The sequence below is a fragment of the Ovis canadensis genome, chromosome 7, assembly GCF_042477335.2.
Source record: "Ovis canadensis isolate MfBH-ARS-UI-01 breed Bighorn chromosome 7, ARS-UI_OviCan_v2, whole genome shotgun sequence".
Lineage (NCBI taxonomy): Eukaryota > Metazoa > Chordata > Mammalia > Artiodactyla > Bovidae > Ovis > Ovis canadensis.
In genome coordinates, this window is record NC_091251.1 from 38,727,631 (window position 1) to 38,751,020 (window position 23,390).

Genomic DNA, 23,390 nt, shown 5'->3' on the forward strand with positions numbered 1-23,390 from the left:
TCCACCCTCCCCTCATACCAAAAAAATAAAATTTGAGAGATAGACAAGACTGACAAACATTTATGATTTGTTGAATTGGAGTAAAAGGTACATGAGGATTCATCTTACTGTTTTCTCTGATTTTGTGTATATTTGAAAACATCTGTAATACAAGCTTTTAAAAAGTTGGACTGAAATCCAGAAATAGACTTAATAGAAAGGACTTTGTTTTATAGAGTCTGTCCTAGAATATTCTAGATATTTGATTAAATATTAGTGACTGAAAGAGTGATTACTTCAACTTCTCCTCTTTTATCCTGGGTGATCTCTCCCATCTCCTCAGTAATTGTTTGCATCAGAGGCCTTTTTCTTTTCCTGTCAGAGGCATGTTTCTTTTTCTTTTTTCTTTTTAATTTATTTTTTTATGAAGGATAATTGCTTTACAGAATTTTGTTGCTTTCTGTCAAACCTCAACATGAATCAGCCATAGATATACATATATTCTCTTTTTGAATCTCCCTCCCATCTCCCACCCCATTCTACCCCTCTAGATTGATACTGAACCCCTGTTTGAGTTTCGTGGGCCATACAGCAAATTCCTGTTGGCTATCTATTTTCCATATAGTAATATTGTTTCCATATTATTCTTTCCATACATCTCACCCTCTCCTCCCCTCTCTCCATGTCCATAAGTCTATTCTCTATGCCTGTTTCTCCATTGTTGCCCTGTAAATAAATCCTTCAGTACCATTTTTCTAGAGTCTGTATATATGCATTAGAATACAATATTTATCTTTCTCTTTCTGACTCACTTCACTCTGTATAATAGGTTCTAGGTTCATCCACCTCATCAGAACTGACTCAAATGTGTTCCTTTTTATGGCTGAGTAATATTCCATTGTGTGTATGTACCACTTCTTTATCCATTCATCTGTCAGTGGACATCTTCGTTGCTTCCATGTTATAGCTATTGTAAATAGTGCTGCAATGAACAGTGGGATACATGTGTCTCTTTCAGTTTTGGTTTCCTCAGGGTATATGCCTGGGAGTGGGATTGCTGGGTCATATGGTGGTTTTATTCCTAGTTTTTTAAGGAATCTCCATACTGTCTTCCATAGTGGCTGTATCAATTTACATTCCCATCAACAGTGCAAGAGCGTTCCCTTTACTCCACACCCTCTCCAGCATTTATTGTTTGTAGACTTTTTGATGAGGCCCATTCTGACCGGTGTGAGGTGATACCTCATTTGCAGTTTTGATTTGCATTTCTGAGGGATTCTCATAAACTTTGCTTTGCTATTATCTGTACTGGGAATGGAAGAGAAGGAACAGGGCCTGGGAACCTAAGAATCTCATATAGTCATGCTTTTCCGTGTTAAAGCTGTTAAAATAAGAGGAATGTTTTAAGGCAATTTGTGCTGACCTAGAAGGACGATATTTTGCTGTAAACTTGAATCGAAGCTGCTCTTTTTTTTCTTTCTGTGTAATAAATGCTTTTGGACTAGCCAGACCTAAAATGGCCACCTTTGCAAGCTTCCCTGGAAAACGGCAAATTGAATTTCAGTCTCCCCCTCCTTGCCCTTTTGGCCTGATGTAAGCTGCATAGCTTCACCTGGTGGGCCTGTTGACTCAGAGTAATGCACATTCTATGCATTTAAGTTCTTAGTGATGTGTTTCTTAGCAGTAGATATGAAAATTTGGAGAGCTGTATTATAGGAATTATGAAAGCACTTTATTTTGTGATTGTGTAAAACAGTGTATTTTAATGAAATTTTAGAAGTAAGTGGAAAACCGAAGAAGATATTCCCCATTAAAACCTTGTTATTCGTGCTTTGGTGCACTTGAAGAGTGCCTGCAGTGGTGTATAAAGTTATGAGCACAAAGCTGCAGAGCACACACACACACACACACACACACACACGCACACACGCACGCACGCACACAGCACCTTGCTTTAGCTGCAGAAGTTCAGTATTGGTTAATAGGAAATGTTGTTACTGTATTTGCTCAGTGCTAAAGTGTTCATTTGTCAAATTTTTAACATTTCTGATTCTCAAGTGCATCTTACTTTTGAAAAATTTTAATCTACTTAAATCACAGGTAGAACTGAACAGTTACCAAGATATCAGAATCAAACCAATATTGTAAATAAGTCAATCTGAAAGGCTATGCAAAAGTTGAAAATTTGAAGTTACCTCTGGGTCTCTTAACTGAAAAAAATGTAAGGACTAAAGCTTTTTTCTTCTTCTGAAAATTTATATTTTTGTATCTGGACAGGATAGAAAAATGAAAACAAAAGCAGTATTAAGTTGTTAGGAAATGGTATATACTTAGGTCTTAATCCTAACTTTAGTTTTTGTTTTGGGTGGTTTTGTTTTTTCCTGGCAGGGAAAGTAGTTTGGCCATGCTGGGTGCATGTGGGATCTTAGTTCCTTGACCAGGGATTGACCTCATGCCCCTTGCATTGGGAGCAAGAAGTCTTAACCACTGGACCACCAGGGAAATCCCATGGTTTTTTTCTTTTTAAAATTTCCTGTAAAATAACAGTCTTCTGCTTTGTATTTTTGGTGCTCCATAGCTAAGCCTTATTATATTTATATGGCCTTGAGAAATCCATGCAAGATATTCAGTTTGTCGTGATCACACAGTAAAAGGCTTTACTGTAGTCAGTGAAGCAGAAGTAGATTGGCAGGTGGAATCCTAACCACTGGTTCCTCTTTAGAGCAAATAAAGAGCCTCTTGATGAAGATGAAAGAGGAGAGTAAAAAAGCTGGCTTAAAATTCAGCATTCAAAAAACTTAAGATCATGGCATCTGATCCCATCACTTCATGGCAGATAGATGGGAGACAATGGAAACAGTGTCAGACTTTATATTCTTGGGCTCCAAAATCACTGCAAATGGGGACTGCAGCCATGAAATTAAAAGGCACTTGCTCCTTGGAAGAAAAGCTATGACAAACATAGACAGCACATTAAAAAGCGGAGACATTACTTTGCCAACAAAGGTCCATCTAGTCAAAGCTATGGTTTTTCCAGTAGTCACGTATGGATGTGAGAGTTGGATCATAAAGAAGGCTGAGCACCGAAGAATTGATGCTTTGAACTGTGGTGGTGGAGAAGACTCCTGAGAGCCCCTTGGACTGCAAGGAGATCAAATCAGTCCATCCTAAAGGAACTCAGTCCTGAATCTTCATTGGAAGGACTGATGCTGAAGCTCCAATACTTTGGCCACCTGATATGAAGAACTGACTCATTGGAAAAGGCCCAGATGTTGGGAAGGATTGAGGGCAGGAGGAGAAGAGGAGAACAGAGGATAAGATGGTTGGATGGCATCATCGACTCAATTGGATGGCATCATCGACTCAATGCACATAAGTTTGGGCAAACTCTGAGAGATGGTGAAGGACAGGGAAGCCTGGCCAACAACAGTGGTCAGCTCTGCTGCAATATTTATTAAGCTGCAAATGTGTAATAGAGTAGAAGAGGTATGAGGAAATGCAAGTTTTATGTTCTGTGTATATTTTTGCAATTATTTTGCCTCACATTGTGGGCATGAAAGGAAATTTTTTTTTTAATGTAGTAAAATGATATGTTTTCTGAATAACCTAAGGTTCTATGTCCCTAACAAGAAATCTGGCCTAAAAATGCATTTTTACTCTCTTTTACACAAATGATCTCAAATACCTAGGACATTATGAAAGTGAAAGTTGCTCAGTTGTGTCCAACTCTTTGCGACCCCATGGACTATACAGTCCATGGAATTCTTCAGGCCAGAATACTGGAGTGGGTAGCTTTTCCCTTCTCCCAGGGATCTTCCCAACCCAGGGATTGAACCTCCATCTCCGGCATTGCGGGCGGATTCTTTACCAGCTGAGCCACAAGGGAGGCCCCAGGGCATTATAATAGTGCTTAATTAACATGAAGGTTTACTGATTTAGTTACATTAGTCCATCTAAAAATAAAAAGAAAGTGAAGAAAGTGTTAGTCGCTCAGTCATGTCCAACTCTTTGTGACCCCATGGACTGTAGCCCACCAGGCTCCTCTTGTCTGTGGAATTCTCTAGGCAAGAAAACTAGAGTGGGTTGTCATTCACTTCTCCAGGTGATCTTCACAACCCAGCGATCAAATCCAGATCTCCTGTGTTGCAGGCAGATTCTTTACTGTCTGAGCCACCAGGGAAGCCATCTAAAGTTAATTAATATTCATGTTTCAACCCTTGTCTCAATAGATCTATTTAATTTATTTTTAAACAAAGTGTTTTTATTAGAGACTTGTTTGTATGAGAGGGAAAAAATCCACTCAAAGCATCATCTGTCATTATGCATTAACCTCCAACACTCATGGGTTCTCACTGGACCACTGAATGTTAACAATAAGTCTGTGCCTGTCATCCTCAGTAGATCTATTTTAAAATTGAGTTTTGTTGCTGGGGAGAAAGGAAGCAATAATTTATAAAAAATACTTGTTCTCTGACATAAAAATTAACAAGGAAATTTTGTTTCAAATTATGTTTTCATTTTTCTTTTTTTATATTTTAGAAATATGTCCTAAGTTTTGATAATGTTTAATATCAGTTTTATTTTCTATGTACTACTGGTAGCATTGACTAGAAGCCCATAGATCATATTTCAGAATGAAAGAATGAAGTATCATGCCTCAGAAATGAAAATCTGAGTTACTGAGTGGTTATGTTTTCATACTTAGGTTGATTTTGGGGGCCTCTCATTTGTAGGTTACAATTGATATTGGGATGAGCAACCTTATATAGGGAATTGCAATACTCTGAAAGAGATAACAGTAGAAGCTGAGGGCTCTAAGTACTTAAAAGGCTTTTGATAATACCTTCTTTAGTATTTGGATCAGTAGCCAAAATGAATGGCATAGCTCTCAAACTAGCACTAGCCATCAACCGTTATTCTTTCCTTTAATGAAGACTCACAGCTTAAGGTTCCTACAGAAGAAACTGGGCAAGGTGGTACTGTTGTGCTCTCAAGATTGATTCTATAAGTTACACTCCTGGTTATATATTGCTTGTTATTATGTAGTTAATAGGATAATAAGTCTGCAAGCTCCTTGAGGGCAGAACAGTGTCGTCTTCTCCATTGCATTCCTCTTTCCTGGCATATGGCATATTGAATAAATGCATGAGTCTTCAGCCTCAGTAAAGCATGAGATTCTTCTGATGTTTTGATTTGGAGAACTCTTTGTTATCCTTACCCTATAGTTTTACGAATCCATCAGAAAATAATGTCTTTTTTGTATTTACTGTCTTTCAGTCATCAGTCCCAAAATACATTATAAATATCATTTTATAAAAATCCATTCATAGAAAATTTTATGTAATTTTGAGATTTAGAAGTTTTGATGCCTTACTATCCATGATAGTTGGTCCTCACCAAAGTAACTGACTCATTTAATTCTTTGTATAGTTGTCTACATAGTAAGACAAATTTAGAATTTGTGATCAGTTTTATACTTTAAATTAATATTTAAATTAGTATTTGAAGGAGAAAAAGGTTTCGCTGAGTATGTTAAATAGGAAATTTGTGTATAATGAAATTCTGTATACTTTTCAAATTTAAGTAGTGAACTGCCTGCTAAGCTTCTTCAGTCGTGTCCGACTGTGTGTGACCCCTATTGACTTCTAATAAAATGTTTAGAATATTCTCTAATAGAGCCATTCAGAGTGAGGTATGCAGATGGTGCTGGACCATGAGCTATTTATAAACCTCCTTACATATGAAGTGAAGTCGCTCAGTTGTGTCCGACTCTGTGGGACCCCATGGACAGTAGCCTACCAGGCTCCGCCGTCCATGGGATTTTCCAGGCAAGAGTACTGGAGTGGGCTGCCAGTTCCTTCTCCAAGGGATCTTCCCAACCCAGGGATCAAACCCGGGCCTCCTGCATTGCAGACAGACGCTTTACCATCTGAGCCACCAGATACTTCTTCCTTACATATACGAGGAGATAATTTCAGAAATTAAGTTTTTAGAACTTGCTTAGCAATTTGTTAGAGTAAGTTTATGTATATTGAATCTAACGATAAAGATTGGAATTTGTGTTTTGTATATTTCATTTTCTAGTAATTTTTATTTTATGTTTTTATAGGTCTTTTTTTTGTCCATAATGAATGGCAATTTAAAGAAAAATAGTCCTTTACCAAAGATAATTTGCAGTGTAATTTGCATAGGTTTTGTACAGTACAGTTCTCAATTTCTTCAAACTAAGTGGAAATACACATATGATTTGCTCTAAAGTTGAGTGGTTTTTTTTTTTTAAGATTTATTTGTTTTTGGCTGTGCTGGATATTTGTTGTTGCACGTGGGCTTTCTCTAATTGCAGTGAGAGGTGACTGCTCTTCATTGTGGTGCATGTGCTTCTCATTTCAGTGGCTTCTCTTGCTGGGGAGCATGGGCTTTGGAGCACTGGCTCGGTAGTTGTGGCGCACAGGCTTAGTTGCTCCGCTGGCATGTGGGATCATCCCAGACCAGGGATTGAACCCATGTACCCTGCGCTGGCATGTAGATTGGTAACCACTGGACCACCAGGGAAGCCCCTAAAATTGAGTGTTTAATGATGGGACTTAACAAAATATTACAAACTGGAAGAACCCTTCTGTCGAAAGTGATTTCCTGTTGACCTCCGCTTGTTTCAGTGTCTTCACTGAAGCTGACTTGGCTTTTTTTTTTTTAATAAATGGGTTGAATAAAATAAAATGCTAGTTATCATGAATTGTTAACCATGATTAAAAATTAATAATAGAATAGGGTAGAGTGGTAAATTGTACTTTCAAAATATTACCCAAAATAGACCCATTCTTTTAAAGAATGGTCATGATTCTTGGGAAAAAACAAAACATAGTCACAAGAAAAGTGTCTTAGTGAAAGTAGCTAATAAATATAACATGTGTAATATTTAGCTCTTTAAAATGCCCTTTCTGCCCTAGCTTGGCCTTGTACCTTATTGCATGAAAATACTATAGATTTTTTTTACAACTATAGATTTTTTTAATGTATTGATGTATAGCTGATTTACAGTGTTGCGTTAATTTCTGCTATGTAGCATATTCTTTTCCATTATGGTTCATTACAGAATATTGAATATAGTTCCCTGTGCTATGCAGTAGGACCTTGTTGTCTATCCATTCTCTATATAGTAGTTTGCATCTGCTAGCTCCAAACTCCCAATCCATCCCTCCCTCACCCACTCTTCTCCCTGGCAACCACAAATCTGTTCTCCCCTGGATTTTTTTTTTAATGTAAAAATGTAAATATTTCAGACCTGCATGGTGACTCTCATTTCAAACAGTGTTCAAAACTCTAGAATCAAAGTTCAGGAAAAGCTTTTATGCAACTCCCTAAATTTTATGTGAAATGAAATTTGACCCGTGAGTGATTTGTTCCAAAGTTTTTTAGATTTCAGTGAACTTCGTTTAGTTCATTGTATTTTTTTTTCAACAATTTTTTATGACAAATTTCACACATACACAAAAGTTGAAAGATTATATTATAAATACTCATAACCATGTCCTCTGGAGGCTACACTTAGCATTTTGCTGTATTTGTTTTATCATATGTTCATCCCTTCCAATGATCCATCTATTTTTGAAGCATTTCAAGGGTAAGTTGCAGACATTAGTGTGCTTCACACTTAAACACTTCAGTATGTGTATAATTAATGTGTAATGTATAATTTATAATGTTTTTGAGATTCATTCATGTTGTTGAATGTATCAGTAATCCATTCCTGGTTATTGTTGGGTAATAGTCTATTGTATGAATATACTATAGGTTGTATATCTTGTGATGGATACCTACTAGGCTGTTTCCTGTTTGAACTGTTATAAATAAAGCTGCTAGTACATACTTGTTCAAAATTTTTATGATTTTAGCTTTTATTTCTCTTTGGTAAATATCTAGAAGAGGAATTGCTGGGTCATAAAGTAGGTGTGTGTTTAAATTTATTTTAAAAGTGCCAGACTTTCTTCCAAAGTGGTCAACATTTCCATTAACATTTGCTCTACATCCTTGCCAACAGTTTTAATTGTGATTTTAATTTGCATTTCCCTGATGGCCACTGATATGTTGAGTGTTTTTTTCAGTTGCTTATTATTATCCTTGTATATAGCTTCTTTTGTGAGTTGTCTGTTTGAATCTTTTGCTCATTTTCTGTTGAGTCGTCTTGTCACTGTTGAGTGGGTTGGGAAGATCCCCTAGAGAAGGGCATGGCAACCCACTCCAGTATTCTTGCCTGGAGAATTCCGTGTACAGAGGAGCCTGGTGGGGTCCGTGGGGTCACAAACAATCGGTCATGACTGAGTGACTAACACTTTCACTTTTCTTGGGGATTTTTATATATTCAGACCACAAGTCCTTTGTCAGGCATATATTTTATGAATGTTTTCTCCCAGTCTTTGACTTGCCTATTCGTTTTCATAATGGTGTCAGTTTACTGTATTTTTTCAACATTTTGTTATAAAAAAATTTCAAACATACAGAAAATTAAAAGACTTATAGTGGATTAGAGTCTCGGGTTCGACCCATGAGTGGGGAAGATCCTCTGGAGGAGGACACGGCAACTCACTTTAGTATTCTTGCCTGGAGCATCCCCTGGATGGTGCTACAAAGAAAGACCGAAATGGAGGGACACGGTGCATTCATGAGTTGACAGACTCAGCTTGGCTAATGGCTGACAGCTCAGAATTAAAAAAAGCAGGGACCACTATGATATCAGAAGGGGACGACAGAAAATGAGATGGTTGGATGGCATCACGGACTCAATGGACATGAGTTTCAGCAGACTCCAGGAGATGGTGAAGGACAGAGAAGGCTGATGTGCTGCAGTTCATGGAGTCACAGAGAGTCGGACAGGACTGAGTGACTGAAGAACACAGCTATGATATCGAAAAACTGGGTCTATTCATGAGGAAAGGGAGGAGAAGATTAGGAAGAGGGGTGGGAGGGTGATGAAACCTAAACCATTACTTTTATTTCTGAACACTTAATGATATTTTTATATTCACTTAAAATGTACATAAATGGCTTCATACTCTTATACTGTAAAAAAAAAAAAAAGACTTATAGTGAACGCTCATATGCGTACCACCCAGAATCTGTCGTTAACATTTTATTATACTTTTCCTGTCACAACTTGTCTATCCATTTATATGCATTTTAAGCTAAATTGTGGATATCAGTTCATTTTCCCCCAATACCTCAGGATACATACTATTAAGTAGAATTCATTATCTGTTTGCAGCTTTTTTTTCTTTCAAGTTACACTTTTCATACAGCAAAATACACAACTTTTAAGTGAAGATTGACTGAATTTTGACAAATGAATACACATGTGGAACTCTTAAACTCCATGTCAAGATGTAGAATCTTACCAACACTCTGGGAAGTTCTCTTTTGCTCCATCCCAGTTAATCCCCACTTCCATTCCTCCAGAGGCAACCACGGTCCTGTTTTTTATCCACCATATTACTTTTGCCAGCACTGTCCTGTTGGTTGTTTCATATAATATGTATTCTTTTGTTTAAGGCTTCTGTAACTTAGCATAATGTTTTTGAGATTCATCCCTATTGTTGTAGGTATCACTGGTTCATTCCTTTTTATAGCTGAGTAGTAATCCCTTGTATGAATGTATCAGAGTTTATTTACTCATTCTTCTGTGGGCTTCCTGTTTGGGGCTGGGTTTCCAGTTTCGGGCTATTGTTAATAACTGCTATGAACATTCTTATACAAGTCCTCCTGTGGGAATATATTTTCATTCACAGGATAAATTCAGAAGTGGTAAATACTAAGGAGTGCAATTGTTGGATTATAAGGATAAGTACCAGACCCTTTTCCAGAGTGGTGGACCAGTTTGCACATCATTAAAAATGTATGAAAGTTCCTTCCATTCCGCAGCCCCCCCGAACTTGGTATTATCCATCTTCCCAGTTTTATCTGTCACGCAGCCTATGGAATGGTATACCTCATTGTTTTAGTTTGTTGGTCTTTAAATAGCTGTTTCTTATATCCCACCTTCTCTATCTAACCACTGTTCCTGTACAGAACTTACACATCTCTTCTTTGCCACTCCCCCGACCCTTTTCTGTATTACTTTAACTTTGCCTTGAATTTTTTATTATACTGTACTACCTACAGTCCAGTCTAGGAGAGAACTATTTTAAACTTGCTGACCATTATGGTTACCAGAGCATTAAATTGGTAAATAAATTACACCTATTGTAGATTGACAGATATTTGTTACCTTCCTACTTGTTAGGTTTGGGGTATTTTTTAGAGGGGAGAGGTGACAGGATAACATTTGTACATAGGGTTATATGTACAAGCTACACGTAGATTTATAAACACAAGTAATTGTTTCTGTCCATTGACTATAAAAAATTAGGTACAATTCAACTCTTTTTATAAAATAAATATGAAAAGGTAAGATCCCATTGGAAATATCTAGTGACACTAAAGTATTAATAAATTTGAAACCTAGAATATAATATGGAAATCTTTGACAATCTGGCAGTTGTTTTAAGTACCTTTGAGTAAATTAGTTGAGTAGCTACCCAAGTGGTTAATATGGAAAAATCACCAAGGGTACTACCACACCTGACTTACTTCGCTTCTCTCAGAGAAAAAAATCTCAGTAGCTACAAAGCCTTCTGTTTTTTTTTCTTATAGTGATTTTCAGCCTTGGCTGCCTGTTAGAACCATTTGGGGGGGGGGGGGAGCTTTTCAAAGTCCTGTTGCCCAGGTTCTACTCCAGAGCAGTTATATCAGAATATCTGGGATGGGACTCAGGTATCAGTAGTTTTAACATCTCCCAGCTGATTCCAATTTGTAGCCTAAGATTACAAACCAATGTTATACAGGAACCCATGAAATAAAATTTAAGTAAATGTATATAAGTTTCTTTTCTGTGAAACCTCTACGCTGACTACCATCAAAGGTATTGGGGATTTTTAATTTGGACTTCACCATTTACATGACTTTGGGCAAGTTCTTAGCCTAATGTTTCTGTTTTTGTGATGATTAAATGAGATCCTAATGAAAAGTTTCTAGTGCAGTGCAGTGTACAAGTAGGTCTTTAACAGCTATCAGCTTTGTTCTCTTTTGGAAGTGGTGTATATTAGAATAAATGAGGGTTATAAACCATCACTGTTCTCTTTTAAATTTAGTGCAGTCTTGCTTGTCAGGTGTTAGTAACAAGGAAATCCTCCTATTACATTATTAACATGGAAATTAGCACAGAGCTCAAGGCTCAGAGGTTAAAGCGTCTGCCTGCAATGCGGGAGACCTGGGATTGATCCCTGGGTCGGGAAGATCCCCTGGAGAAGGAAATGGCAACCCACTCCAGTATTCTTGCCTGGAGAATCCCATGGACGGAGAAGCCTGGTGGGCTATAGTCCACGGGGTCGCAAAGAGTCGGACACGACTGAGCGACTTCACTTTCACTCAAGTTACTGAACTCCTGTGTTAGACTGCTCAGATAGGGCCTCATACTCCGTTAAAGTCATCAACTGAGAACACAATTATCTGATAAAATATATCAAAAGTATGTTAAGTGTGTGCTGAAGGAACTATACACCTCTCCATCAGGGATTTTCTTGGATTGTTTTTTCTTTAAAACACAATGTTTAAACTCTCTGTACAAAACGAAAAATGCTTAACTCTTCTCATTAAAAATATTTAGCTCTTTTAAACAAATTTGGACTTTCAGGGAAGTTAATGTCTCTTCTTGGGTGTCCTTGTATACCCTACAACATCTCGAACTATGCCTTATCTAATATACATAGGTATTCATTAAATATTTGTTGAATGAATGTTCTCATCTGAAAGATAAGAAAAAACATTGACTTGCATGACTGTTTTCAATATGCTTTGAAATAAAGCAACAACAGAAACTTACAGATAGTTGACTTTCTAACTTGATGTAGTACCAGTCTTTAATGAATTGTTCCCTAGTCTTTGTCCTGTGAGATGTGAGGGCAGAGGTTGAGATCTCGATGTGCAAATAACTTAAAGAAACAAGAGGGTGCCTACACAATGGACAGAGTTTCAAGCATTCTTCCCACTCTCCAGCCCTTGGCTTCTCTGGGAAAACAGCCTAAACCATTCTTGTGATTCTCACAGTTTAATAACAAATAAGCAATAGGTGGAATGCTTAATCCTTTTAAGTGAGTGGTAAACACCACCTTGGAAGGCGGGTTTTCCAGGTTCCCCTCCCTTAGGGCTGTAGGTCACGTGAACTGAAAGTACTTCCCGATTCCCTCCCTGGGTCTCCCGTGGGCAGTGATCAGTCAGAAAGGGGCACCGCAAGGAAGTGACAGGCAGCGAAGGTAGACTGGAAGGAAGCAAACACAGGGGGAGCGCACGTTCCTGACTGTGACAATGCCGCACTTCACGGTGACTAAAGTAGAGGATACAGAGCAGGGGGCGGCAGCTTCCGGCTCTCAGGAGGGGGAACCCAGTGCAGCAGAAATAAAAGCCCCGATTCAGCATTCAGACGGACCAGGTGAGTACTCAGCTCGGGAGCTTAGGAAAACTGGAGGTCTCATGAAAGAAACTAACTAAAATATTCAGAATGCCTCGTTAAGAGTGGAGAAAAAGTATTGTGGTTCAAGTGTTTTTCAGTCAGCTGTTTCACTCCTTTGTATATCTGATAACTTTTTTCACATTCTGGTTTGTTTTTCCGCACAGTGAGTTCTGTGTTCATTACCTACAGGTGAAACTGAACCAGTACTCGTGTATGAAAAGTGTTTTCAAGCAGAAAGAAAGGCACAATTAGAGGCAATTTATGTGGAATTTAGAATTCATCTTTTGCTCAGTTTAAAAAGTACATCAACAGGGAGCATGGTTCAGCAGTTTTGTACAGTGGACTCTGCACTTGTACTTCTCAAGTTCTTCAGTATTTTGCCTCAGTTTTTACCAGTTAGAGAGTAATTCAATAGTAAATCGTCTAAGCATTCTTGAATGAAAGAACAAAAGTACAGTAGGTCAGTTGTGACTAGCATAGCTTCGGGTTTAATAAATTTGATGAATGTGATTATTCCTAATATTTTCTCTAAATGGTAACAATTACACTTGCTGTGGGAATTGTGGCTTTGAATTTTTAACATGCTGTTAAAGTCTGAGTTAATATTATGATATTAAATACAGCCATAGTTTGAAGCCCTTTATATTTTAAGTCTGTAACTTTCATAAATATTCAAAAATTTCTCTAGTCTGTGAATAAAGGCAAAGGGAATAAAAGTCTCTTAAAATTCCTTTTGATTCCGTGATTCTAATTTTCCGCTAGCGAGTAACACATCATAATCCGTTGCTGTTAACTGCTGTTGACTCTCTCCTGTCCTACCAAGCATTCATGAATTTTTGAGAATCTCTAACTTAAAGATAAGGCTTATCACAATAAAGCTCCGTTTGTTTATCTTTTCATTTTAGAGAATTTACTAGGGGAAGATAAGAAAGAAGATTTTATGGAAACTCTTTTTCCTCCAGGTTATTTTTTTTTCCCCTGGGGTATTTTTCATTTGGCTAAACAACTAGGGTGATAAGTTGAAATTAAGGTTATTTAACCTCAACAGGGAGTTACTGTGTGGCAAAGAACTTACACAGTATTTTGTAATAGCCTGTAAGGGAAAAGAATACATATAAAGATATATAACTTAATCATGTTGTATAGCTGAAGATATAACACAACATTATAAATCAACTATACTTCAATTTAAAAAAAAAGAAAGGTCAACCTACATTGTACTTAAACCTGATTCTCCAAAACTCTTGGTCAAAGAATTTAGGTTCTCTTTTGGGACTGTGTGTATTTGAAGCTGTGCTTCCTTTGTTGTTTATGCTTGCTGCCCTTAGATTTTAATCCTTTTCAAGCTTTTGTTTTTGCTGTCCTCTCATAATCCCACAAAATGCAAAGAAGTGCATTCTTCACTCCTGCTCAATTTTATTATATTTGGTTTTACTATTTTATTGTATTTACTTATTTTACTCTATTATTTCATCTTTACTGGTTCCATAATGTTGGAAGAAATCTACTTTATTCAGATTGGAACAGGGTAGAAATCATTTAGTCTATTAGTAACCACCTAGAAAACCGGTGAAACATTTTTATAGCAACCAACATTTCTAATAAATTGTATTACTAGGCTTAATATATTTTCTTCTGTAGTAATTGCTTTGGACAAGGAAGAAGTGACAGATATAATCTAAATTGAGTTTAATAAGGCTATTTATTTTGGCATTTTCCGTGACAGTTCAGAAGATATCCACTTGAATGAACTGTTGTTTGGTAAGTGAACAACTGATGGAAATACAATTTCTAAATTGTATTTATTTTTATTTTAGGATTAAATTAGAGGGAAAAAAGGAAGGAAGCATATATGGGAAAAACCTCAAAGTTTTTTTTTTTTGCTTAGGTGAAAAGCATTGTTGAGGAAGATAGTGGTTGCAGAGCAGTTGCTTGACATATGATAAGTTACAGCCCCTTGTTCTTCTGAGTTAAAATCCTAAATTGATTGTGATTTTATTGCAAGCGCTTCTCATACTAGCCAGTTAGGTAAGTAGTCACTTTTTTTTATGGAGTTTTTTTCCTTATTTGTCTGTGAGGAGAGAAAAATATGATGTACCATCATATAAACTGAACATATTTGGAAAGCAGATCATCCTTTAAAATGTGTTTTTTAGAACATGAGATGTATTTGAACTAGACAGATAATTTGAGATAGAATAGATAATTGTAAACATAACCTAATTTTTGAAAAATGTTTATTTTTGAACTGTGGTGGGTCTCTGTTGCTGCACTTGGGCTTTCTCCAGTTATGATGACCTGAGGCTGCTCTTTGTTGCATTGCACGGGCTTCTCACTGCGGTGGTTTCTCTTGTGAATCACAGGCTGCAGGCGTGCAAGCTCAGTAGTTGTGGCACATAGTACTAGTTGTTTTGCAACATGGGGGATCCTCACGACCAGAGATTGAACTGGTGTCCCCTGCATTGCAAGGCAAGTTCTTAACCATTGGACCACCAGGGAACACTAAACTAATTTTAAAAAGTACATTGTGGTGATCCTTTTGTAATGTATAAAAATATCAAATAACTGTTGTACAGTATACCTGAAACTAATGTAATATTGTAAGTCTGTTTAGTTCAGTTGCTCAGTCATGTCTGACTCTTTGCAACCCCATGAACTGCAAAATGCCAGGCTTCCCTGTCCTTCACTATCTCCCAGAGTTTGCCCAAGCTCATGTGCATTGAGTCAGTGATGCCATCCAACCATCTTATCCTCTGTCCCCTTCTGCTCGTCTTGCCCTCAATCTTTCCCAGCATCAGGGCCTTTTCCAATGAGTCAGTTCTTCACATCAGGTGGCCAAAGTATTGGAGCTTCAGCTTCAGCATCAGTCCTTCCAATGAATATTCAGGACTGATTTCCTTCAGGATTGACTGGTTTGATCTCCTTGCAGTCCAAGGGATTCTCCAGAGTCTTCTCCAACACCACAGTTCAAAAGCATCAATTCTTCGGCACTCAGCTTTCTTTATAGTCCAGCTCTCACATCCATACATGACCACTGGAAAAACCATACCTTTGACTATACAGACCTTTGTTGGCAAAGTAATGTCTCTTCTTTCTAATATTGTTTCTGGGTTGGTCATAGATTTCTTCCAAGGAGCAAGCGTCTTTTAATTTCATGGCTGCAGTCACCATCTGCAGTGATTTAGGAGACCTAGAACATAAAGTCTGTCACTGTTTCCATTGTTGCCCCATCTATTTGCCATGAAGTGATCAGATCAGATGCCATGATCTTCGTTTTTTGAATGTTGAATTTTAAGCCAACCTTTACACTCTCCTCTCTTACTTTGATCAAGAGGCTCTTTAGTTCTTCTTCACTTTCTGCCATTAGGGTGGTGTCATCTGCCTATGAGGTTATTGATGTTTCTCCTGGCAATTCCAGCTTGTGTTTCACCCAGCCTAGCATTTCTCATGACGTGTTCTGCATATAAGTTAAATAAGCAGGGTGACAATATACAGCCTTGACATATTCCTTTCCCGATTTGGAACCAGTCTGTTGTTCCATGTCCAGTTCTAACAGTTGCTTCTTGACCTGCATACTGATTTGTCAGGAGGCAAATCAGGTGATCTGGTATTCCCATCTCTTAAAGAATTTTCCAGTTTGTTGTGATCCACACAGTCAAAGGCTTTGGCATAGTCAGTAAAGCAAAAGTATGTGTTTTTCTGGAACTCTCTTGCTTTTTCTACAATCCAACAAATGTTGGTAATTTGATCTCTGGTTCCTCTGCCTTTTCTAAATCCAGCCTGAACGTCCGGAAGCTCATAGTTCATGTACCATTGAAGCCTGGCTTGGAGACTTTTGAGCATTATTTTGCTACTGTGTGAGATGAGTGCGATTGTGCGGTAGTTTGAACATTCTTTGGCCTTGCCTTTCTTTGGGATTGGAATGAAAACTGGCTTCTCCCAGTCCTGTTGCCATTGAGGAATTTTCCAGATTTGCTGGCATATTGGGTGCAGCACTTTCACAGCATCATCTTTTAGAATTTGAAATAGCTCAGCTGGAATTCCATCACTTCCTCTAGCTTTGTTCGCAGTAGTGCTTCCTAAGGCCCACTTGAGTTCACACTCCCTAATGTGTGGCTCTAGGTGAATGATCACACCATCGTGGTTATCTGGGTCATGAAGATACTTTTTGTATGGACTTCTGTGTATTCTTGCCACCTCTTAACATCTTCTGCTTCTGTTAGGTCCATACCGTTTCTGTCCTTTATTGAGCCCATCTTTGCATGAAGTGTTCCCTTGGTATCTCTAATTTTTCTTGAAGAGATCTCTAGTCTTTCCCATTCTGTTGTTTTCCTTTATTTCTTTCTATTGGTCGCTGAAGAAGGCTTTCTTATCTCTCCTTGCTATTCTTTGGAACTCTGCATTCAGATGGATATATCTATCTTTCCTTTTCTTCTTTGCCTTTTGCTTCTCTTCTTTTCTCAGCTATCTGTAAGGCCTCCTCAGACAACTGTTTTGTCTTTTTTGCATTTCTTGAGGATGGTTTTGATCACCACCTCCTGTACAATGTTACAAACTGAACATACAATTCATAAGTCAACTGTACTTTAATTAAAAAACAGTAGTGCATTCATCTCTGCCATGCCAACTACTAGAATGCCAGTCTACTACTGCTGCTGCTAAGTTGCTTCAGTCGTGTCCGACTCTGTGCGACCCCATAGATGGCAGCCCACCAGGCTCCGCCGTCCCTGGGATGCTCCAGGCGAGAACACTGGAGTGGGTTGCCATTGCCTTCTCCAATGCATGAAAGTGAAAAGTGAAAGTGAAGTCACTGAGTCCTGTCCAACTCTCAGCGACCCCATGGACTGCAGCCTGCCAGGCTCCTCCATCCATGGGAGTTTCCAGGCAAGAGTACTGGAGTGGGGTGCCATTGCCTTCTCCATGCCAGTCTAGTAAAACCCTACTTAATTTGGTTTTGAAGGGAAAGGCAGAAACTCGGGCTTACCTAACATCTTTCTTGATTCCTTCTCTCTGGTCCAGCTTAGGTGCCCTCTTTATGTTTTCTCTGAGGCTTGCCACAGAAATAGCATGTATCACACTCCGGATTGTAATCATTTGTTCACTTGCCTCTCTCCCAAATACCCTGCCTCTAGGTTCCTTGAGAGTAAAGATCTTGAATAATATTGTACCTCCACGTGCAGGTGAATTGCACACAATAGACAATTCAGTGTACAGACTTGTTTTTTCCTTTTTTTTTTTAAATTTGCTTAAGCACATGTTCATGCCAGATGTTGTGCTTTTTTCCTAAGATTACAAAGGTGAAGGAAGTATACGTTCTCCACCAAAGGCAACAGAATGGCTCTCGACCCAGTTACCTGGCTTTGAATCCCAGTCCTACTAATTATTACTAATTAGGAGTGGTGATAATTTCTGTTAATTATTGCTTGACTGACTTTGGGCAAGTGATTTAACTTTTCTTATTTTACTCATTGATAAAGGGAATAATAGTACTATTTACTTCACAGGGTGGTTGTGAATTAATGGGAAAATGAACATAAAGCACTTAACACCTGTGTGACACAGCACTCAGAAATAAGAGCTACTAATTACTTTCTATATCGTGACTAGTGGTTTAACAAGAGCAAAATTAACTACTTTGGATAGCAAATTCTGGAGAAGAGTATAATATTGCCTGGAGGGGACCCCAGACAGGTATCTCAGAAGACAGGACATACTGATCCTATTTTAACAATCTTTTATTTTTTTCCCTAAACTTTTATTTTGTATTGGAGTATAGCTGATTAACAATATTATGATAATTTCAGGTGACCAGCAAAGGGACTCAGTTATACATATATATGTATCCATTTTCCCTGAAACTTCCCTCCCATCCAGGCTGCCACATAACTATTTAGCAGAGTTCCCTGTGCTATATAGGGTGTCTCTGTTGGTTATCCATTTTAAATATAGCAGTTGGCACACTGATTCTTGAAGGGAGGTCTTGATGAGATTACAGCAGTAGAGACAGAAGGAATAAGGAAGGTGCAGAGCAAGCAGGTGGGAAATAGACATGTAACATATCTTGCACATTGGATGCTGGTAAGCGGGTGGGGCTGCTTGGTGAAGTGTTACCCAGCTTCAGCCTGTCCCCACTATGTGGGATAGTGGGTGCTACTGCCTTTTTAAAGGTAACGAAACTGAGCTTGTTGACCATGAGCAACTTGCCTAAAGTTACCTGCTGAGTAGTAACAGAGCCTGTGTTCAAAATTGATAAATTTTATGTGCTTCCCATCTTACCATGGTACCAAGTCCTAGCTTTTGAAAAACAAGAGAAAGTTGTTTAATATCTGAAATGTGTATGGGTCACAGAGTTTGATGTAAACATTATGAAATCTGTAAAATTTTTTATAGGAACAGTAAAACAGTTTTACTGTTTATTGCACTTACTGAATCAGGTGTAAATGTTGCATTTATTCATTTATTGAAGGATAATTGCTTTGCAAGTTAAAGTATTTCCATGAAATATTTGTTTCAGATCTTCTCCCTCACTCGTCAGATTTCTTTATTTTTTTACTGCCACATCGTGAGGCATGTGGGTTCTTAGTTCCCAGACCAGGGATTAAACCTGGGCCTCCACAGTGAAAGTGCAAATTTAACCACTAGACCACCAGGAAATTCCCTTATCAGATCTTACGGTGTCTATGGATTGGGAAGATTTCAATGTCAGAAGTTGTGTTCAGTTGATACAGATAGGAGATTGGAAGATTTCTAAGGAGATTTTCAGAAATGAACTCATAACAGGAAAGAAGGAAATCTTTTTTTTTTTTTTTTTTTAAGAAAGGAGAGAGGAAGAAACAAAAGGAAAGAGGGCAAGAAGGCAGAGAGGAAAAGAGGAAGGAAAGGAACTGTAAGATGGGTTGGTCCCGGAAGAGATAAGTATTAAGGATGTGCGTGCATGCTAAGTTGCTTCAGTCGTGTCTGATTCTGTGCAACCCTGTGGACTGTAGCCCTCCAGGCTCCTCTGTCCACGAGATTCTCCAGGCAAGAATATTGGATTGGGTTGCTGCCATTTCCTTCTCCAAGGAAGAAAATCTTTATTGGTATTGAAGAGCATCTTCAAACATTAACTCTGAGTAACCCAAATTGCATGAGTTAAGTGGAGTTTAAATTTTATTAAGAACTCTCAAAATGTTAGATTGTAACCTAAACATTAGTTCTGCTTATGTTCTAAGGTAGGTGATAGCATTAAAATAGACAACTAAAGAGCTTCCTTGTATTGATAAAATCTTTTCTGTAGTAAATACTTAAAAGCTTCTTAATTATTCACATGGGATTTTACATCAACCCAACTAACAGATTCAGACCTGTATGTTTTAAAATCTCAGTGTCAAAAGTTTATTTTTAAACTCAGCTTCATGAGGCATGTTTTTCTGCCTCCCTGCCTCCCACCAATATTCATTGTCAGAAAGACTAACACCTCCCTGAAACATCGTTCTTTTCACCATGTTTTTTGCATACTCTTAAGACCTTAACACAAGAAAGCAACTTTGAGACTGACTGCTTTTGCCTCTGCACATCTTAAAACTTTGTTTAAATCACTAACCCTTCTTGGTCATATTCATGTTAAACTCAGACAGTGAAAGTTACCAACACTTGATTCCCCATTTCACTACTGTTATCACCATTTTTTTTTGTATATTGAGGGTTTTTTGGTTGAAGCATAGTTGATGTACAATATTATATGTTATAGGCATACAATTTAGTGATTCACAATTTATCACTGATTTCTTTTTTTTTTTTTTAGAATCTTGCTCCCCAGATTTTCCTTGTTTAATGTACCAGCTGTGTGCTCTGCTACTTTTGCCCCACAGGAAATAAACCAGAGTAGAACTGATTTAATTTTGTACAGCACCTAATATATGCCAGGCCCCTTTGTGAATATTGGCTTATTTAATCCTCACAATCACCAGGGCAAGGAACAGTTATCACCATTTTAGAGATGAGGAAAGTGAAGTGCCAAGAAATTAAATAGTTCATTTAAGTGATAGATGTGAAATTCAAAGTAAGGTCTCTGTGACTTTAAAGCCGTTTTTCTTTTCATCACACCACAGTCTCTCTGCTTTAAACACGTGTTAAAACATGTTATGTTTTCTAAAGTTGTCTGGTCTACTTTTTCCGTAGCTACTAATTCTTAGATTCTGTTTCTTTTTGTCTTTGTGGATTTCTCAAAATTAGTTGAAAGTTACTTGTAGCTTCTAACTTTTTTTGTGTTGGATTGCTTTTTTATTTGGCATAGAGTATTTCCAAATGTAGGATATTCTTTCAGATGATGCTAAAAATTGAGAGATATGGGCATGCTAGGAATTTGGCTCAATCTAATGGTCTTTTAATGGTCCTCTACTCCTTAACTTTTGAGGGAAATGCACTTTATCAGTGACATGGGAATGGAGCCTTAAAGACTAAAGGAGGAAAATGGGCATATGGAGTAAGTGAAAGAATTACACTTTTATATAACCTTAAGAATAAACATGCTGCTAAAGGTATGAAGGATGCATTTATTTTAGTTTGCTAGAAATAATTGTAATATTCTGTTTCAAGGATCTTATTACTTAGAATAAAGCTAAAAACACAAGTCTGTTTAAAGAAAAATACTAACAAAGGTAGAGCATAGACATGACCAAGATTGATATAGTTCCTAAATAGCATAATTTATATTGATCATTTTGAATCCTCATACACTGAATTGTATCTCATTTCCTTTCCATTGTGTTCTTTACTCTGCTTCATATAAGCTTTTCATGACTAGCGATTTCCGTAGTTGTATTAGAAATGGTGAACCTGTAAGAGTCCTTTTCAAAAGCTGTCTTCATCCTTCCACCGCCACATTGCCTTTGTCCATATATTTCTCTTCATTTGAGTTATTTTCTTCTTTCTGAACCCACCTGCCAAGGCAGAAGACATAAGAAATGCAGGTTCAGTCTCTGGGTTAGGAAGATCCCCTGGAGAAGGAAATGGCAACCCTCTCCAGTATTCTTGCCCGGAGAATCCCATAGTTCTAAACAAGAGAGTGCAGGCGTGCTAAGTTGGTTCAGTCGTGTCTGACTCTTGTGACCCTGTGGCCTGCCAGGCTCCTCTGTCTATGGGATTTCCCAGGCAAGGATCCTGGAGAGGGTTGCCATTTCCTTCTCCAGAGGGTCTTCCTGACCCAGGGTTTGAACGCATCTCCTGCATTGGCAGGCAGCTTCTTTACCACTAAGCCACCAGGGAAGCCCTTTCTACTGCCTGTCTGCCATTAAAAAATTGCACAAGCTCACATCACCTCAAGAACAGGCTCATGCTCATTTCCTCCTAGGTGACTTGCCTAATCCTCTACCCCAGCTTTGATTATTCCATCATTCAGTATCCATCACCTCTCAAATATGCTTTGCATGTGCTTTGATTTTTTAAAATTATATTTTATCTCTTCCACTGTATTGTATATTATATGAGGATGAGGGACGGTGTTTTATTATGTTTTCAAAATGCTATTTTTTTTCCTTATGGAGAATTTCAAACTCAAAAAAGTTCAGTAACTTTCTGTTCATTTCCCTTACCTATTGTTCTTTTTTATTTTTAGACATTCTTTATATCTAGGAACATCAACCCTTAGTATGACAAATATTTTCCCAGTCAGTGCTTCTTTTGAAGTTTTATTGATGTATAATTGGAATAAAATAAACTGCATGTATTTAAGGTATGCAGTTTGAGCTTTAACATGACACTCCTATAACAGTTATTATGTTTAAGATAATGAACATTTCCATCACCTCCAAAAGCTTTCTTCCACCCTTTTATAACCCACTTAAACCTGATTCCCTGGTCCCCAGGCAATCACTCATCTGCTTTCTGTCCCTACAGTAGTTTGTATTTCCTGTAATTTTATATGAACGGAATCATATAGTATGTACTTTCTTTTGTCTGACTGCTTTTATAAAACATAATTTGAGACTCATCCATCTAGTCAATATCCTTTAAAATCCAACTAACATTATGATCTACCTTATTTCACAGAACTTAACATTTAGGGCAGTAGTTGAACATGATACAACCCACAGATGTTTAGACCTCACAGAGGCTTTTTAAAGCGTTGACTTCTTTGCCAAGATTTGAATGTTTTTAGGATTAATCTGTAACTAGGACTTACTTTTCATAGAGGGTTTTGGGAAGGTGAAATCTCCTATCCCTCTGTTACTAATTTCAGCTTGTGTCTGCCACTCTTGAGCCAAATGACCCCTGGATGTGATGAACACTTAGAAGCAAGTGAGGCCTCAGCTCTGTGGGAGCTCTTTCAGGGAGAGCTGACCCAGGACTTGGTCCTCAAGGGCTGATCAAGATCCTCAGAGTGAGGATACGAATGGCAAATCCAGAAAAAGAGCTTGGCTTGGTAGAGATCCATGGACTCCCCTAATGGGAAGAATGGGAAAGAGCTAGGGGACTGTTACCTCCCTGTCTCTGAGTCTGGGAGATGTAAGGAGACCTGAGAGTCGGCAGCCTTTCTCCTGGGCCTCAGCAGGGCTGGTGGCTGGCCTGCCCTGCCCGTCTACTGGTGTAGAGGCTGCTTTGCCTTTCTCTTCTCTTGAGACCGCTCCCACTTATGATGCTCCAACAATGAAACCTAAGGCCCTCTGAAGCAACATAGAAAAAGAGCCCATCTGGGGAAAGCAGGAAACCAGAAAGAGGAAGAAGCCGAGAGTAAACAGTGCAGCAGACCAACTAAAGAGAAATGCCAGAGGACGGGAACTTGAATATGAAACAGTGAACAGCGGGCACGCTTAAGGGAGCTCAGATGAAGCACAGAAGAGACTTAGGGGGCAGAAGAGATGATTTCCCTGCTAAATACTTGTTACGCCCTGAC

At 38.2% G+C, this 23,390-nt stretch overlaps 1 protein-coding gene across 4 annotated transcripts in view; it reads left to right on the forward strand.

The window, feature by feature from the left end:
- Nucleotides 1–23,390, forward strand: part of SLC12A6 (solute carrier family 12 member 6) — a 92,297-nt gene that overhangs the window by 9,551 nt on the left and 59,356 nt on the right. Inside the window, exons 1-2 of one of the 4 annotated variants that reach the window (XM_069595963.1) lie at nt 12,307–12,496; nt 14,406–14,545. The exons of 2 other annotated variants lie outside the window; for them this stretch is intronic. Coding sequence is in view for 1 of the 2 variants with exons in the window: in XM_069595962.1 (XP_069452063.1) it covers nt 12,373–12,496 (124 nt within the window). In the remaining variant the exon portion in view is untranslated. Of the gene's footprint in view, nt 1–12,210; nt 12,497–14,405; nt 14,546–23,390 lie in introns of those variants that run through there. One more of the 4 variants, XM_069595962.1, reaches the window with a different exon arrangement.